Here is a 20,050-nt window from a genome sequence, read left to right as displayed (position 1 = left end):
CGGCTCCGGGATAGATGACATCATTTCCTCCACCAGACCTTAAAACCGCCATCGTACCTCCAAGTATTCAGTTCTATTTTGTACTCAGTCTTGTGAATATCTCTGCTCAATAATTTTCAAACTTTTGCAGCCAGGATATTACGTATTCCAACTTTGTCTTACCTATCTGTGGTATGGACAGCCATGCTTTGCAGATCCTTTTCTTCGGTTACTTGATCTTGTAAACTTTTAATCTGATCTGTTAATTTTTCAACTGCCTTCTCAGCTTTCCATCTTCTTTCCTTTTCTTGATCAAGTTCCTCAACAAGTGCCTAGAAGGTATATAGCACAAGTACTTACGAACACATCAAACTGTTACCCATATAAAACAGAATTCAACAAAAAGTTTCTTTAAAAGTATAATCAACCCAGTCGTGCATCTCTCCTTTTCACTAAGTCAGTTGTGGCTGCTGTCAGAGTCATGTGTTGCTACACATTGTAAAACTCCTTTAAAAATAAAATGCAATTTTGTTACTCTCAGCAATGTGGAAATATTCACAGTTTAGTTATGTATCACAGCTATGGCAGTTAACATTGTTCACAATAAAAATCTTTTCATTTTGGGTTCATATTACCTTTGTACCAGTACATTTAAATTGAGAAAATGAGATTGTATGTAACATTTAAATTATCCTGTTGGAGGATCCATGACCTGCGACTGAGACAAAGATTTCTGACATTGGGCAGTATGTTTCACTCCAGAATGTCTTGATAGTCTTGAGATTTCATTGTTCCCTGCATAGAATCAAGGTACGTTTACCAGACGCAGCAAAGCAACCCCAAAATTTAACCGAGCCTCCTCACTGTTTCACAGTATGTATGGTGTTTTTTTATTTGAAAAATCATTTTCTCAACTTTGGACATTAAAGTCCATGTGACTTGCCAAAAAGCTCCAGTTTTGTCACATCTGTCTAAAGGTCATTCTCACAGAAGCTTGTCAATATACAATTTAGCTTTTTTATGTTTTTCTTTCAACACTGGAGTCCTCTTGGGTCTTCTTCCATAAAGCAATGGATGGTGCGTTCAGACATTGAAGATCCTTGACCTTCAGTTTGTATGTCTTTGGAAGTTGTCCTTGGCTTTCTGTCTACCAATCTCATAGTCCTTCTGTCTATTCTGGGGTCGATTTTACTTTTATGGCTATGTCCTGGGGGGTTGGCTACAGTCCCATGGATCTTAAACTTCTTAATAATATTTGCTACTGTTGTCACAGGAATGTCAATCTGCTTGGAGATGGAGATGGTCTTCTCCAAACTGATGGCACTCACAAAATAATAAGAATAACTTTAAGGAGCTCCATAGACAATAAATCGGTTATCACATGAAAAGGTATTCAGTGTTTTGTTTATCCCTACGTTTAGATGTGTGAACTATGGCATAACAAAAGCATCTCGCAAACAAAGGTATGCAAGCCTGGGATATAAAACAAATCTGAAACACTCACAAAGCAGAAACTCCCTGTTACATCAACAGACGTTAATTAAAATGTCACGCACCACTTTCAGAGTTGCTAGCGAATTGCAAAAAAAATGCCAAAGATACATTTTTCTGCACTTGAACACCATGTACACTACATGTTTTTACCAGATACACTACTGGGCAAAGTTTCTCTTCATATCTAATCAGCTTAAATGCAATGAATTACCCAAAATGGGGAAAAGGTAAGCAGGAAACTGACATAGTTTTTGTTAACCTAAACTTTAAATTAAAGCCTAAAAAAAAAAGTAAATTTCAAAATATCACATACCAGTAACAGCGCACTGCACAATAACGTGCAGTGAATACACTTCATTTGAGCATTCTTAGTTTTCCTACTCTTTCTCTGTACATTTAGCATTTGTTTACTAAGAGGTTGATGCGCTTGCTGCTTCCTGAGCAGCTCTTCTTTTTTCCACCCTAGTGGCCCGCTTCTTCTCTTCTTTCGTCGGCATCTTTTCGCATTAAAACTGATTAAGTCCGTGTTTGTGCTGCAATTACTTAGTACGCTTTCCTTAATTTTTCAGTTAAGCCGACAATTAAGTGTTCATTCTGCCTCAAGAATGATTTAAGATAGTCTTTCATTTAGAGAGACTGCAAAAAAAAAAAAAATGTCAGTGAGTCCCATGGTGTCCTACACAATCCAAAGGCAATAGGAAACTAGAAGATACTCTGATAGGAAGAGATCTGGCAGACCCAAAGTCACCACCCAGTAAGAAGACAAGTTTCTGAGGGTCACCAGCTTACACGATTGGCGCCTTACAGCACAACGGCTTCAGCCACAGCTTAATTTCTTCTTCTTCTTTTGGCTGTTCCCGTTAGGAGTTGCCACAGCGGATCATCTTTTTCCATACCTTCCTCTCTTCTGCATCTTGCTCTGTCACACCCATCACCTACATGTCCTCTCTCACTACATCCATAAACCTTCTATTAGGCCTTCCTCTTTTCCTCTTGCCTGGCAGCTCTATCTTTAACATCCTTCTCCCAATATACCCCTCATCTCTCCTCTGCACATGTCCAAACCATCTCTAACTTTGTCTCCCAACCGTCCAACCTGAGCTGACCCTCTAATGTCCTCATTTCTAATCCTGTCCATCCTCATCACACCCAATGCAAATCTTAACATCTTCAAGCACAGCTTAACAGTGACCTAATAAAGCAAGTCTCAGTTTCTACTGTGAAGAAGAGACTTTGTGCTTCAGGTTTGATAGGCGACCGGCAGGAAGAAAGCCAATCTTTAAAGGATTAAATAGGGCCTTTAAATTCCACCTATGTACTGCTGCAGACTGAAAGAAAGTCTTATAGAGCGATGGATTAAAGTTTTAAATCTTTAGTTCATTACACTGGGTGTTCGTACACCATTGAGTTGGTAAAAGTATGGTTCCTCAGTGTGTGATACCAACTGTCAACATGGAAGAAAAAGTGTGATGGTCTGGGGCTCTTTTGTTGGAAGTACAGTTGGTGACTTGAACTGAATCAAAAGGGTTACTACAGTTTGGCTATTACATCAGTAAAAGATGGGAACTTTGATGAATCAAAAACTTGACTACAATTTTGTGCACTTAATGATTCCTTGACTTACTTTTATTTATATTTGCCACTGTTTATTTGTTCTATGCCATTGTCCGAGTAGTAAGTACTTCAGATGGTGTAGTAATGCAGTCAGTTTCAACTCTGCTTTAAGACACACAGAGGGTTTTTAAGTAATCAGCAGAAGTTGGAACACCTGTGAAAATTGTTTGCTTCAACTTCCAAGGCTTAATTTGCTTTAATTGCTGCAGAACATTAGTAGGTTGTAACCTATTAGTTGTTCCCTGAAGAAAGCCCATTTGCAATATTTTGAAATTTGTTTCAGTTTTTGTTAACCTAAACGTTAAATATAAACCTCTGGCAGTTTACTACTTACCTGGTCACCATTTTAGGTCATTCACTGCATTTCAAATGATTAAATTTGAAGAAAAACTGCAAAAAACAGAGTTGTTCTAAAACTTTTGACCAGTAGTGTAATAATTTCAAGATTAATACTTTTTTGATTTAACTTACCTTTTACAAAAACATTTTGTAAGGACTTCCATTAAAAATACAGTTTTAGTTTTCGAATTACAGTTGTCGGAATTGAAACAGGTAAAATTCTGGATCAAGCTTACAGAAGTGAAATCAAACTGATCCCCACATAAAAACTCTGTTCAGCCAACAAATAACTTTATCTGGTCTTACCAACTATGAGTTTAAGAGTTTTCTAAGAAGAAAACCAGAAGAAACACACTTTACCCTGTATGTGGATTCCTCTGTAAAAGTAATCTTCTTGTTTGCAGGAGTGGACTTTTTATATTTTGGTTCAACTTGCTTTTTCTTCATCTTGCTCTTCAAGCTACTCACGTCAGAAGGATTTGATTTAGCAGTAGACTCACTAAGAGTTTCATCGGGAAACACATCCTTGCCCCTGTAGGCAGAAAGAAACAAAAGAAAAGCTCAATTATTAAGCCTCGTTGAACACAGAACACACAGAAATATGTCATGTTTAGTGACTTTTGTTAAGACTGAACAATGTTCACAGGGCATAACAAAGTGAAAACAGAATAGCAATGTATTTTTTTAAATAAATGTATAAGTAATCCTAAATGACCTATAACTAAATTCAGAATGATTAAATACATTAGTGCAGTATGTAAACAAAATACAGCAAAAACACTATTACATCTAATTACAAAAAATAATACATAGGTTGACATAGATCAAATTGTGGGCTCTGTTCTTGCACTACATTTTAGTATTTGTTCAATGGTTAGTAATAAATAAATGTTTAATAAAGATCTGAATTGACATATACAGTACAAAGATATGAATTATAAATATTTTTACTGCAAAAAAAAAAAAAAAAAAGACAATTAAACACATTTCACTGAAAACGACACATACTGCAATGGATATCACTAGATAGATAGATAGATAGATAGATAGATACTTTATTAATCCCGATGGGAAATTCACATTCTTCAGCAGCAGCATACTGATACAATAAATAATATTAAATTAAAGAATGATAATAATACAGGTGAAAAAAAACAGACAATAACTATGTATAATGTTAAATATTAACGTTTACCCCCCCTGGTGGAATTAAAGAGTCGCATAGTTTGGGGGAGGAACGATCTCCTCAATCTGTCTGTGGAGCAGGACAGTGACAGCAGTCTGTCGCTGAAGCTGCTCTTCTGTCTGGAGATGACATTATTTAGTGGATGCAGTGGATTCTCCATAATTGATAGGAGCCTGCTGAGCGCCCTTCGCTCTGCCACAGATGTTAAACTGTCCAGCTCCATGCCAACAATAGAGCCTGCCTTCCTCACCAGTTTGTCCAGGCGTGAGGCGTCTTTCCTCTTAATGCTGCCTCCCCAGCACACCACTGCGTAGAAGAGGGCGCTCGCCACAACTGTTTGATAGAACATCTGCAGCATCTTATTGCAGATGTTGAAGGAAGCCAGCCTTCTAAGGAAGTATAACCGGCTTTGTCCTTTCTTGTACTAGTACTGATGAATAAATCTCATGGAGTTTGCTTCTGCATGAGCTGGGTGAAATCATGATACTGTCTGTCTCTTTCGCCAAACTCTGTGAAATGAATTGCAGTCAATGGAGACAAAAAACTAAATTCATTTTGAGTGGATTCTAATGGTGCAATGCTCTTTTAAATGTACCTTGTGGACTAGGGAAACATCTGCTAGCTGTTCTGGATCAATTAAGGTGGTCATAAATGTGACCTGAGCTGAACAACCATGCCTCAAATAACAAAAGACACAGACGGAACGATAACCACAAACAAAATGCAACAAATGGCCCCAAACAAGAAATAACATGTTTAAAGCATTATATATTCAGTACTGCACACAAATGTACATTTATAATGAGGTTACAAAAATGAACATTTCCACGAAGTAAATTTAAACTGATCTAATACTATCAAAATAAATTGCCGTATATACTCGCAGATAAGTTGGAACTTGATATTACAGTATCATTTCTGGTATTTTATAATGTTGGTCGTATAAGTCGATTGCAGAAAACTCATGCTATTGGTATAAGAGATTTTGATATGCTAACGTCCACCTGAGAAAGTAACCACGGAGTTCACTGCCTTTTTATTCTATTTGGGTGCAGCAATGCGTTGTATCAGCATATGCTCCTAACCTCTCTCTCTCTCTATTGTGTCTATGTGACCACACAGTAATACCCAAACTATTCCGAAGCAACGTTTGCACTGATTTGTGTTTTTTGTGTCTCACACCCTCATACACCTTTATCATAAGATCATCCCTTATCTATGATAGAGCATTCGATCAGAAGAAAATATGAAGCTGGTTTTAAATTAAACATCGTTGAAGTAGCAAAAGAAATTGGTAACTGCGCTGCTGCAACAAAATTCGATGCTTCTGAGAAACTGATGTGAGATTGGCGGAAGCAAGAAGATGTAAAAAAAAAAAAACAAATAAATAATAATAATAAGTGTCGCATTATTGAACGGGCGTATAAGTCGGGGTCTGATTTTATGATCGATTTTTCAGGTTTCAAGACCCCAACTTATATGTGAGCATATACGGTACTAAACTTTCATACAGAAGCAAAACAGTGCTGCCCCACTATTCAGTTGTGAAATACTGTTAAAAGATGAATGTTAATTAATGTTTAGGTGAGCGTTACAATTTCACGCAAAGATGAACAACATTTAGGATGGGAGCAAACAAAGCATCTGTAGATGCTTAACAGCAGAAAGTATCACGGAAACAAACATGATGCGAAAAATGAGAGAGTATTGCACTACCTCATCAAGTACTGTATATTTACTGCAAAACATTTTCATCTCCTTCCAAAGTCACAATGTTTATATTTATTAAAGCTTTGTTACAACATTTTTCATGAGCTAAATTCCTGGGACACAATGCCTCTGAAATGCCTGGTCTTTGAATTAAAACGGAATCTCTTTTAAGTTTTGCAACTCTAACTGACTAAGTTTATTTAGAGTACAAGTAGCTTTGAAGGCTGTGCATCATTCTTCATAGATAGTAGACTACTAGATTGTGCTACTCATAAAATGTAGTATAAAAATAGTAAACTTTTTTTGTTTAGTCAAATAGCAACCACTCTGAACACAGCAAAAAGATTTTTTTTTTTTTTTAATAAGTGTACACCAATTAATTCCATTAAACGAAAAAAGGAAGGTTAGGTGATAAACGTGACAACAAAATAAAATGTGTACTGCGATTAGTGACTTTACAGTTGGTCCTCCTTATCTGCAGGGGGATTAGTACCAGGACCCTCCGTGGATGCTCAACTTCCTCATATAAAATGGTACAGTATTTACAGAACACCTAGGCACATCCTCCTGTATACTTTAAATTGTCTCTAGATTACTTACAGTATAATTCAGTACCTGATACAATGTAGATGCTGTATAAATTTTGTTTTACTGTACTGTTAAGGGACTAATGCTTTCGGTAAGCAACATAACTCTTTTCAAAGGATCTAAGATTTTTGTTTACTTGTAGAGAAACAGCATTTTGTTCTCCCTCTTAGCCTTTGAGAGATTGCTTTGACCACATGATTTCTTTTTAAGAGTCACTTTTTCACAGAAACAAAGGGTGCACACAGTGTGATCCCAAGGGTCTCACAGCACCTCACAGTCGGGATTGACTATTGAACAGCTTTTGACACCAGCATCTGCTGCTGTGTACATGTGTGTCCCTAGCAATAATAATAGTTTCATCGGTTGAAACTTTAGAATTTAATTTAAACTGTACTAATTACCTGCAGGCAGTCTGTGTGCGTCCAAGCCGTTTCTACCCTGCATAGATTTTTGGGTACACGTGTGTACAGTAAACTGACAAAGAAAATAAATATTATTCAGGGCAATTTAGCAGAACTGGCCCTCCTAAAAGGGAACTAAAATGCAGTCTGTAACTCACATTCATCACCTTTAAGGTATTATACATTTGTCACATTCTAATAACAGCTAGTGATATAAATCATTATATACATGAGCAGTTATTTAGCTGGTTTGGCTACATTTCTCTATGTGATCAAGGGTGTTGTCATTTCCCAGTTTCTCAGAAATGTTACATACGCTTAGGTGAGAGTTCTCTTAAATATACACATCTTCCCCTCACATTTGTGTGAGAAGTTGCATCTGGACATTTCAAGCCTCTTTTTTGGTGAACACACAAGCTTTTTAAGCAAGGCCCCTAGTCTAGAAGGAGTTGGCCCACAGACGCAATGCACTTGACCCTGTGTTTCCTGAAGAGAGGTATTAGCTCTCTGGAAGGGTGTTCTTTTCAATTGCGGCGTTTTAATAACCTGAATTTAAATAAAAAAAGTATTATCCCACCCAGCATGCAAAATGACGGTTACGAGCTTACAGGACAAGTTAGGATAATTGTAGCTCTTTTATTGATTGTATCACGTGGTATTACAAATGGGAAGCTTATGACAGACATATCAAGCATGCAGGAGACTTGATCTGTGTAGTCCGTCATCTGTCGTCGCCACGCTGAAAGGATTTTAGCCGGACAGAAGACATACTCTTCCGCCCAGAAGCTTCAAAGTGTTGGCCGTAGGTGTCCATTCTTAAATACAGGTTGGTCCATGTGCAGGCTCTTGGCTCCCGATCCAAACAAGGACAGGACAGTACTCAAACCCCACCTTCAAACATACAGGAATAGCACAATGCCCATATACAGTTCCCATTCTCCCAACAAGGAAAGGTTTCTGTGCTGACAAAAGACAGAAATATACACTAGTCTGTCTCTAGGCTGACTATTCAATTCTCCAGTTGTCTGTGGCTATCTAGTCCTGTGCTTGGCTCGGCAATTCTAAATGAAGATGCTGTGCCCTGTGTACCATATTTGGTCTGCCTGTATGAATGAATCCATAACAGTGGGCACAGTGAACGGTGACATTAAATAAAAAAAAAAACCATAGTATAACACCCTGGAACTATAGACTGACTTCACCCAGAACTGCTACTGTGCTACACTTCACCTATTAGGAGACTTCTCCTCTTTTTTGTGTTCTAAATTATTATGTAAGTGACATATCAGTAGGTATTCAGTTGAGTAAACATTTGGTTTTTAGTTTTTCAATTTAAGTTCTTGTTTGTTTTGTGTCTCCTGTCTTTTTAGATAACTGGGATCAATCTCAAACAGATTTGTTAATTAATTTGCCAGGTAATCTTAATTAAAGAGAAACCTACTTAAGGATATTGTTGTTCCACATTATTAATCAAGTCACAGTTCTCATGCAATATGGGGAGAAAGAAAGATCTTTCTGAAGATGTAAAACATGAAACAGTGCAATGTCTTGAAATAGGCATGAAATCAACTGATACAGTATATAACCTTACTCAAGTTTAAAGCTGGTGCCCTGGTCAGGAATCTGCAGGCTGATAAACAGAGTCAACTTTTTTTTGGCGGAGCAACAGTTTTAAGAAGTCTGATTTCAGTTCAACTGCTCTAGGAAAAGCAACTAACTGCTCAGAGTGGGCTCCTGCTGAAGGCCGATGGTAGGGCAGCAGGAGAAATGATCAGGGCTCGTGGAGTCTTTGTGGAAACCAAGGGGCAGTGGTAAGAACACCAGCCAACTAAAAGGCTGACATGTAATTGCCAAATGGCATTGAGGCACTGAGGCTCATAAAGGTTCTATGGATGATCCTGATTTAACCACTGATTTTGACTGTTTGGATTTATTAATAATTGGATCATTTATTGACTCTTAACCTCCACAAACACTTGTTTTGATCGAAACATATTTCTTTATTGGATGAAGCACTGCATTGCTGGACACTTTACTGTCCACTCATTGCCCAGTCCATCTCAGTTTTGAGTTACTAACAAACTAGACATCCCAGTCACTGATATAGTTTTCTGTCTTACAATTCCCCAAAATGGTTGCTTAAGCACTTCTGAAGTTCTGCCACACAGCTTTCTCAACTTCATTCTACTCTTCTTCAAATCTCTCATCTTTTTAAGCTTTCTTCTTAATCATGTTATCATCGATTTGGGGAAATTTATTTCTCAAGTACATGAATCTTGTTTGCGTTTTATGAAAACCTTTGTAAAAGTAACATAAGTCCAAATTTGATAGGCAGAGGAGGAAGGTAAGTGGATTGTTTAACACACTTTCTCCTCCAGGAACAAGTGAGACATGTTTTGGCCACTCTTTCCGACAGTCCCTCTAATCCCTACTGACCCACCCACTCAAATAACAGCAGGAGCTGAAAGTCAAACAAAAGTACAATCACCTTTACATCACCAAGGATATGCTAATTATATTTCTGATACTGAACATTTTCTAAATGTAACTTCATGTTCCTAAACGACTCTTTCATGTCAATAGCATGTGCTACTGTATATGTACAGAAATGAGTTTATTTCAGATATGGAGGAGGCCAGCTTTTAAGCTGACATTTTAAAAAGGGTCAATGAACAAGTGCCACTCATCCATGTTTTGTTCATGTCCAAGAGATTCCATAACTGAAATAAAAATAACAATAGTAATAATAATAATAACAACGTGATAGTGATGAATATTTAAAAAATAGATTGTGACCTGTAGGGGTGCCACTCAGCTCCCAAGCTACAAACACAAAAGCACCAACACAAGACCTAAGTTCAAATAATTTATTTTAACAAATACCTTCACAGAGGTTATTCTCAAGCACAATTCCTTCCTCTCCTCCAGATGAGCTTTGTCCTCTGCCTGCCAACTGTGACTCTCTGAATGGATACAAGACCCGGAAGTACTTCCAATGTCAGGGTGTAGAAGGGAGAGCTTCTTTCGGCAGCACCCTCTGGTGGCACCCAGGGACACTGACAGGGTTGGCCTTCGAGACTATGGGTCCCATGATTGGGAGCTGACCGGAGAAGCACTGCCACCTTCCGTGTTGTGGGATAAACTCCCCCAGTCCATCCGCTACACCCCAGCTGTCCCGACTGGGATAGGAATTATTAGCCATCCTGGCCAGGTTGCTTCTTATAATTCACTGTCCTATTATTATGGCCTCCTGGCTGGGTATGACAACCCTCTTTAACCCAGTCAGGATGCCAGTCCTTACGTGTCACCACTCACAAGATATTTATTTATTAATATTTTTAACCCACTATGATGAATGATGAAAATATGAAGGTGATGTCACAAGACGATAGGAAAAAAAAAACCTGATTTAATATTTGCATTCACCATTATAAATTATCTGCGGTGGTTTGGCACCCTGCCCAGGATTGGTTCCTGCCTTGTGCCCTTTGTTGGCTGGGATTGGCTCCGGCAGACCCCCATGACCCTGTGTTCGGATTCAGCGGGTTGGAAAATGGATGGATGGATAGATTATAAATTATGTTTGGACCACCCATCACAATCACTGGGACAAAATTGCTGTTGACCAGTGTAATTTATGTTAATAAACCAGCATATAATTTTTAAGCAGATTACATTTGTGAAGCCCAGTTGTCAATAAGCTACATAAAAAATAAAAATTTGACTTTGTTCCAACCACATTCTAGACACGCGGTCCAGTCTCACCCCAGGAAATGACCATCTACCTCTCGCAGCCAGGTGTTATGTGGGCTTCCCCGTGGCCTGGTCCAGCTGCTCGGATCCTCAACAATGAGGATCCTGCATGCCGGATCACCCTCAAGGAATTGCGCCACATGGCTGTAGTGCCATAACTGACGTTCCCTCACAATGAAGGTAATGTGCCTCATTCAGGACTCCGTGAGCAACATGGTTAAACCAGTTAAAAGTTGAACCAGCGGTACCCAATGATTCTCTGAAGAGACACAGTAATGAACGAGTCCAGTCTTCGTCTCAGGTCACTGGATATTATCCATGTCTCACAACCATACAGTAAGACAGGAAGCACCAGGACTCTAAAGACTTGGACCTTCATCCTTTTGCAGAGATATTGGGAGTTTCACACACCCCTTTACAGGGACCTCATAACCCCAATCTTCCAATCCATTTACTGACTTTATAAAAAGAGTCACCAAGAACACGAATGTCACTGCCAAGGTAAGTAAACCTCTCGACGAGGTTGACACTCTCCACAGACAGACACACTGCTGATGGCTGTGCCTAAGAGGTCATTAAATACCTGGATGTTGTTTTTAATCAGGACACTCACAAGCCCAGACACTCAGACTCCTCGTCCAGTCTCTCGAGTGCCCCGATCAGAGCCTCCATTGATTCTGTGAAGATCACAGCTTCGTTGGCATAGTCAAGATCAGTGAATCTTTCTTCACCAACAATAGATGCCCCACACCCACTGGACCCCACGACCCTGCCCAACACCCAGTCCATACAAGCACTGATCAATAGAATTCCACTTTAAATTCCACTTTGCATGCACTCACAGATTGTGCATTTTATTCTTTCAGTTAGCGACCAACTTATTAGTCTCTGTTCAGTCTGTAACTTTAAGTCTTGCCTTGTTTTTTCATACAAAATAGATATATTTGCAACTCAGCCGAGATATTTTTTAATGAATGCTAATTTTGTAGTGTAAAATAAAACACAGTTGTATTTTAATAAATGGGTGGCACGGTGGCGCAGTGGGTAGCGCTGCTGCCTCGCAGTTGGGAGATCTGGGGACCTGGGTTCGATTCCCGGGTCCTCCCTGCGTGGAGTTTGCATGTTCTCCCCGTGTCTGCGTGGGTTTCCTCCGGGGGCTCCGGTTTCCTCCAGTATCCAAAGACATGCAGGTTAGGTGGATTGGCGATTCTAAACTGGCCCTAGTGTGTGCTTGGTGTGTGGGTGTGTTTGTGTGTGTCCTGCGGTGGTTTGGCACCCTGCCCAGGATTGTTTCCTGCCTTGTGCCCTGTGTTGGCTGGGATTGGCTCCAGCAGACCCCCGTGACCCTGTGTTCAGATTCAGCGGGTTGGAAAATGGATGGATGGATGGATTTTAATAAATTATTTTGACTCCACATAACTAATGTTTTATACACTATATTTCAACTATGGACCATGTTGAAACTTTCTTAAAGAGGAGAAAAAGCAAAATAAAACTGTATTACATGAAAATCACCAAATGTTTTCATAGTACAGATTATGTTCCAAATAGATGCCAGCTGATTAAAAGTATTGATCAGACAGATCCCTTGCCACTACTGTAATTACCGACAGTTTTTAGACAGAGGCCTAGACAAAATTTTACATTTGTTATTCCACAACAGAGCTCAAGAAATGAAACATTGTTGAAAAAAGAGAGATGATAATCTGCCAGATAAAGGGTGTACTCCAGGTACCTGCGAACGGGAATCAATAACCAATTTAGATTTCATTCGAAGTCATACAGGGAAGAAAAGAAAATAACGGGCATCATATGATTCTTCACTTGGCTTAAGATGCAATAAAAATCAATAAAACATTAATAATGGGCTTCTTTGTCATCCAATTTTATCAAAGCATAAGGCAATTATTTTTCTTGTCAAATACAATATAAAGTCTATCTTTAAAGGGTATCAATCCATTTTCTCAATCAAAACTTACTGCATATAATAAGAAAAGGAAATGTCAGGGAGTTTTACAATCAATGTTAAACATAGGATTTTTTGTAGTGGTTATTCACAAAGACAAAATTTGATGGGTAAAAATGTTCAATGTGAAAAATGAAATATCGACTTGGTATTGTATATTTATATAACAATGAAAATGGCTCTACAAAAAGAGAGTGAAGTATCCAATATGATTGTTAAGTTGGATAAACAATCTGTGTTTGCAGTAATGCCAATCCATGAAAAAGTATAAACATGTACCCCTTTCTGATGCAATGTCACACACAGTTGGCCTATCAGAGCAGGCTGAGTCAATGAGCTCCGCTTGACATTTCTTAGAACTTGCAATTTGTGCAGTCCGGAGACTAACAGTACTTCAATCAATAGCACTGTTTCTGCATACTTTTTTTAACCATCTGTTTTGAGCAAAGTAGAGAAATTCCCCTATTCAAGTAACATGATTAATGAGGATGGTGGTTATAACAAAGAGGACATGTGAATGGAAGAAATTAAACTGTTCTCCGTGTAATTTTCTAAAGGCATTTCTCTGGAATTGAAAGAAAAATGTCATGCAAGTGTGTTGTATTGGGATAAAGATGACGAAGGTGGGCTATAAGGCAAATTCAAAACAGTCTGAGACAAAAAATGATCAAGTAGTTGTATTGGGTTTCATTAAGGAAGTGGATGAATAGAGAGCTGAAAATGTGGATTGTCACTGAAGTGATAAGTTATGTAATGAAGAAAACTCATTCCGAGATGGTTTGGGCATTTGAAGAAAACAGCAGAGAATGACAAGGAGAAAAAAATACATTGTGATGGAAGTGGAGGGACGGAGCTGAAATCAGCATGGATGAAAATGACATGGTCATGCCTACTGTCGCACAGACCAGCAGGGCAAGTTTCTTAAAGGCGCGGTTTTAAGGGTACATAATGGGAATAGTGAATATATGTAATATACATAATGGGAATAGTGAATATTTGTGAATTCCCCCTTGGGATTAATAAAGTATCTATCTATCTATCTAGTAAGTAGGTCGAACAACTGTTCACATGGTTTCTGTCTCCCTGTATAGAATGAAGGGGCACCAATACGAGAGAAAGAGAAAATGGCAGCCCTGGAGAAAACATTTACTGTTCTCTAGGGCAGTAGAGAGCAGGTGACCAAGGGAAAGGACGAAGCTGTGGAAAGCTGGTGAGGTGTAGGAATATTTCCTAGGTACTGTCGCCAAATGGGGGAAAGCTGTGGCAAAATTGCCTATTCAAGATTCAAGGGTAGGCTCTAAGAGACCTTGCTACCAGCTGGCTGTACCTTTCAGTGTAACTATTAGAGGGCAGCTCTTAATACCTAACATAGACAGGACCATGTCACTCCATTCTGGGGAATAGACAACTTGTCAGAATCAGCCATTTGAGAGGTACTGAATTACCCATGGGTACTAAGACACCAAAGAGTTCTAGCCTAGTGTTGATGTAGATAGAGAAGAAGCCACCTCAAGCCAGACTGACAAAAGGCAGAAGGCAAAAACCAATATGGGGGTTACTGCTTCATATTACGGTGGCGCAGTTGTAGCACTGCTGCCTCGCAGTTAAGAGACCCGGGTTCGCTTCCTGGGTTCTCCCTGCGTGGAGTTTGCATGTTCTCCCAGTGTCTGCATGGGTTTTCTCCGGGTACTCCGGTTTCCTCCCACAGTCCAAAGACATGCAGGTTAGGTGGATTGGCGATCCTAAATTGTCCCTAGTGTGTGCTTGGTGTGTGTGTGTGTGAGAGTGTGTGCCCTGCGGTGGGCTGGTGCCCTGCCCAGGGTTTGTTTCCTGCCTTACGCCCTGTGTTGGCTGGGATTGGCTCCAGCAGACCCCCGTGACCCTGTAGTTGGGATATAGCAGGTTGGATAATGGATGGATGGATGCTTCATATTATCCTAGAAGTGCTCAAGCTACCCCACATAGTATGAATATAAGTAAACCTACTGGAACAGAAGGGCTTTGTTCTCCTTTGGACTACGTCAGTATTTGTCAACCAGTGTGCCGCAGCACAGTAATACCCCATGACAGCTATGCACGTGTGCTGTGGAAATAATAGTGTAGCGCACTTGAATCTGAACATGATAGTGACCATCTCCCGTCAGAGGAGACAGGTATACCTGGAGAAGATGGTATATAAGCAGCTCCGTGATGACTATGTTGCAGACACAGCACTTAGAGCACTTCAGACGTGTCTCCAGGCTGCTAGAGTCCATCTGCCCTGGGTGTGTGGTCACCAGCAAGCCTAACAGCACCTTTGTATAATTGGTATACAAGTTACCTCCAAGGCAGAGAGGGGCGGGCAAAGGGACGAAGCAGCTGGGCCTGCAAACGCTGCCTTTATTACTGGGTTTTCGGCAGTCCCTCCCCTTCAGACAGTTGAGCCCGTGCAAGAGATATAATCAGTTTGTGGTTAGTAAAATAGTGGTGTGCCTTGCAATGTTTTTGGTTAAAGTAAGTGTGTCACCACAGAAAAAAGGCTGAGAAACAATGGTCTACTTCACTGTTAGTTATTTTTTTCTTGTTGCACCCTTTTCACCTTCTTTTCCTCCCAATGGAAGGCTTGTTTCCATCATTTCTTCCTTATCAATTAAATTTTTTTATTAGGCTTTTCTATTTTAATATGGAATAATAAAAATCAGTGGCACAAACAAAGAACCAAATGTTTTGATGCTATATTAAATGATATCCTTCTTTTTTTCCTAAAGTATCAATTTATTCAGCTACTAAACATCTTATCCAACTCATCCTGGATCTGATCTGGACCCACATTTCTTTTTCGTTAAAGTTCCAGACACTTTCTTGCATATATTCATTGACTGCCTAGGTGTCACATTCTGTCGTTGGTTCATTTTTCACCGGGTTAGACTAGAAAATGTAGCTTCTCCCTTACTCATGATTGACAACAATTCAATTTCTTTCAATTAGTGAGAAAAAAAAAAAGTATCCATGCTGGTTCCTTTACTGGCCAAAGTCTTTTTAGTCTTAAGACACATCTCTCAGGCTGGTACTGGTTTAACATTGTAGTCTTTATCTCTTCAAATGATAACAACCATAATCGATAACTCATCTTTAAAGCTGCTTAATTTCTGGTGACGGCAGCTGCTGAATTACATTCTTTAATTTTAGGTGTGAGGCATGTGTTATTTTTCAAATTTCAGTCTTCTTTTTTTAATTACCCCAACTTTGTAATTTAATTTAAATCCTAAAATGCAGGCAAGGCATGGTTATCTTGACTAACTGGTAACTTGAACAAAATTTTTAGTGAGGTGTGACCTCTAGAGTAGTGGTTCTCAACCTGCACTCCTCCAAGTTCCCCTAGTGTACTATGAGAGTATGTGGCACCAACCTTACACAGGCCATTATTTCTACCCTCATGTACTTTTGCTGCAATCTTGAAAAAGATATTTGTTTCAGAGTTTACATTTACTAGCAAAGGCATATTTGCTGCTAGTGCTATTTCACTGCCCATGTATTTTTTAAAGCATAATACCAAATTAATTATAGTATATACTTGTGGATAAGTAATCCCACGGAGAAGTCGGGACTTGATTTTACTGTATAATTTCTGGTATTTTATAAGGTTGGTCGTACAAGTCAAATGCGGAAATCTCAAGGTATTGGTCCAAGAAGGTGGGAGCGGAGGATGCCATCATCTACATGCTACACCGATCCCTCTCCCACTTGGACAGAGGCAGGGGTGCTGTAAGAATTATGTTTCTGAACTTCCCTAGCTCCTTCAACACCATCCAACCTCTGCTCCTTAGGGACAAGCTGACAGAGATGGGAGTAGACTCATAACTGGTGGCATGGATTGTGGACTATCTTACAGACAGACCTCAGTATGTGCGTCTCGGGAACTGCAGGTCTGACATTGTGGTCAGCAGCACAAGAGAGCCACAGGGGACTGTGCTTTCTCTGGTCCTGTTCAGCCTATATACATTGGACTTCCAATACAACTCGGGAGTCCTGCCACATGCAAAAGTTCGCTGACGACACTGCTATCGTGGGCTGCATCAGGAGTGGGCAGGAGAAGGAGTATAGGAACCTAACCAAGGACTTTGTTAAATGGTGCGACTCAAACCACCTACAACTGAACACCAGCAAAACCAAGGAGCTGGTGGTGGATTTTAGGAGGACCAGGCCCTTCATGGACCCCGTGATCATCAGAGGTGACTGTGTGCAGATGGTACAGACCTATAAATACCTGGGAGTGCAGCTGGATGATAAACTGGACTGGACTGTCAATAGTGATGCTCTGTGCAAGAGAGGACAGAGCCGACTATACTTCTTTAGAAGGCTGGCGTTTTTCAACATCTGCAATAAGATGCTGCAGATGTTCTATCAGATGTTTGTGACGAGCGCCCTCTTCTACGCAGTGGTGTGCTGGGGAGGCAGCATAAAGAAGAAGGACGCCTCACACCTGGACAAACTGGTGAGGAAGGCAGGCTCTATTGTAGGCACGGAGCTGGACAGTTTGACATCTGTGGCGGAGCGACGGGCACTCAGCAGACTCCTGTCAATCATGGAGAATCCACTGAACAGGATCATATCCAGACAGAGGAGCAGCTTCAGCGACAGACTGCTGTCACCGTCCTGCTGCACTGACAGACTGACAACTCTTCAATTCCGCCGTGGGGGGGTGGGGGGTTAATTTTTAAACGTTAACATTATTCAAAGTTATTGTCTGTTATACCTGCCTTGCACTTTTTAACTTGCACTGTGTTTTTATCACTCTTTAATTAATAATTGTTTTTATCAGTATGCTGCTGCTGGTGTATGTTAATTTCCCCTTGGGATTAATAAAGTATCTATCTATCTAAGAGATTATGATACGCTAACACCCACCTGAGAGAGTAGCCACAGAGCACACAGCCTTTTTTTTTTCCTATGTGCTGTATCAGCGTGAGCTCTCTCTCTCTCTCTCTCGATCTCTCTCTCTCTCTCTCGATCTCTCTCTCTCGATCTCTCTCTCGATCTCTCTCTCGATCTCTCTCTCGATCTCTCTCTCTCTCTCGATCTCTCTCTCTCGATCTCTCTCTCGATCGACCACACAGTAATACCCGCTGCTGCAACAAAATTCGATGTGTCTGAGAAACTGAAGCGAGATTGGAAGAAGAGGTCTTAAAAAAAATAATTAATTAGTTAAGTGTCGCATTGTTGAACGGTTGTATAAGTCAGGGTCTGATTTTATGATCGATTTTTTGGGTTTCAAGACCCGACTTATACATGAATATATATACGGTAGCCTTTTCAAGAACAACTTGAATGTGTTTATCATATAAAAAGTTATTTTTATTAGTGTCTGAATTGCTTAGTCCATCCATCCATCCATCCATTGTCTCCCGCTTATCCGAGGTCGGGTCGCGGGGGCAGCAGCTTGAGCAGAGATGCCCAGACTTCCCTCTCCCCGGCCACTTCTTCTAGCTCTTCCAGGAGAATCCCAAGGCGTTCCCTGGCCAGTCAAGAGACATAGTCCCTCCAACGTGTCCTGGGTCTTCCCTGGGGCCTCCTCCTGGTTGGACGTGCCCGGAACACGTCACCAGGGAGGCGTCCAGGAGGCATCCTGATCAGATGCCCGAGCCACCTCATCTGACTCCTCTCGATGCGGAGGAGCAGCGGCTCTACTCTGAGCCCCTCCCGGATGACTGAGCTTCTCACCCTATCTTTAAGGGAAAGCCCAGACACCCTGCGGAGGAAACTCATTTCAGCCGCTTGTATTCGCGATCTCGTTCTTTCGGTCACTACCCATAGTTCATGACCATAGGTGAGGGTAGGAACATAGATCGACTGGTAAATTGAGAGCTTCGCCTTGCGGCTCAGCTCCTTTTTCACCACGACAGACCGATGCAGCGCCCGCAATACTGCGGATGCCGCACCGATCCGCCTGTCGATCTCACGCTCCATTCTTCCCTCACTCGTGAACAAGATCTCGAGATACTTGAACTCCTCCACTTGAGGCAGGATCTCGCTACCAACCCTGAGAGGGCACTCCACCCTTTTCCGGCTGAGGACCATGGTCTGGGATTTGGAGGTGCTGATTCTCATCCAGCCGCTTCACACTCGGCTGCGAACCGATCCAGAGAGAGCTGAAGATCACGGCCTGATGAAGCAAACAGGACAACATCATCTGCAAAAAGCAGTGACCCAATCCTGAGCCCACCAAACCGGACCCCCTCAACGCCCTGGCTGCGCCTAGAAATTCTGTCCATAAAAGTTATGAACAGAATCGGTGACAAAGGGCAGCCCTGGCGGAGTCCATCTCTCACTGGAAACGGGTTCGACTTACTGCCGGCAATGCGGACCAAGCTCTGGCACCGATCGTACAGGGACCGAACAGCCCTTATCAGGGGGGCCGGTACCCCATACTCTCGGAGTACCCCCCACAGGATTCCCCGAGGGACACGGTCGAATGCCTTTTCCAAGTCCACAAAACACATGTAGACTGGTTGGGCAAACTCCCATGCACCCTCCAGGACCCTGCTAAGGGTATAGAGCTGGTCCACTGTTCCGCGACCAGGACGAAAACCACACTGTTCTTCCTGAATCCGAGGCTCGACTATCCGACGGACCCTCCTCTCCAGGACCCCTGAATAGACTTTTCCAGGGAGGCTGAGGAGTGTGATCCCTCTGTAGTTGGAACACACCCTCCGATCCCCCTTCTTAAAGAGGGGGATCACCACCCCGGTCTGCCAATCCAGAGGCACTGTCCCTGATGTCCATGCGATGTTGCAGAGGCGTGTCAACCAAGACAGTCCTACAACATCCAGAGCCTTGAGGAACTCCGGGCGTATCTCATCCACCCCCGGGGCCCTGCCACCAAGGAGTTTTTTGACCACCTCGGTGACCTCAGTCCCAGAGATGGGGGAGCCCACCTCTGAGTCCCCAGGCTCTGCTTCCTCATTGGAAGGCATGTTAATGGGATTGAGGAGGTCTTCGAAGTACTCCCCCCACCAACCCACAACGTCCCGAGTCAAGGTC

The 20,050-nt window shown here is 41.3% G+C and overlaps 1 protein-coding gene across 1 annotated transcript in view; it reads right to left on the bottom strand.

Annotated features, from left to right (window-relative positions):
- LOC114653204 (leucine-rich repeat and coiled-coil domain-containing protein 1) overlaps positions 1-20,050 on the bottom strand; it is a 112,466-nt gene that overhangs the window by 47,252 nt on the left and 45,164 nt on the right. The window contains 2 exon segments of the mRNA XM_028803388.2: positions 163-311; positions 3,787-3,958. Of these exon segments, the coding sequence (XP_028659221.2) occupies positions 163-311; positions 3,787-3,958 (321 nt within the window).

Source organism: Erpetoichthys calabaricus, chromosome 6 (assembly GCF_900747795.2).
Source record: "Erpetoichthys calabaricus chromosome 6, fErpCal1.3, whole genome shotgun sequence".
Classification (NCBI taxonomy): domain Eukaryota; kingdom Metazoa; phylum Chordata; class Cladistia; order Polypteriformes; family Polypteridae; genus Erpetoichthys; species Erpetoichthys calabaricus.
Note: the sequence above shows the minus strand (reverse complement) of the source record. Positions and strands in the feature narration are given on the sequence as shown.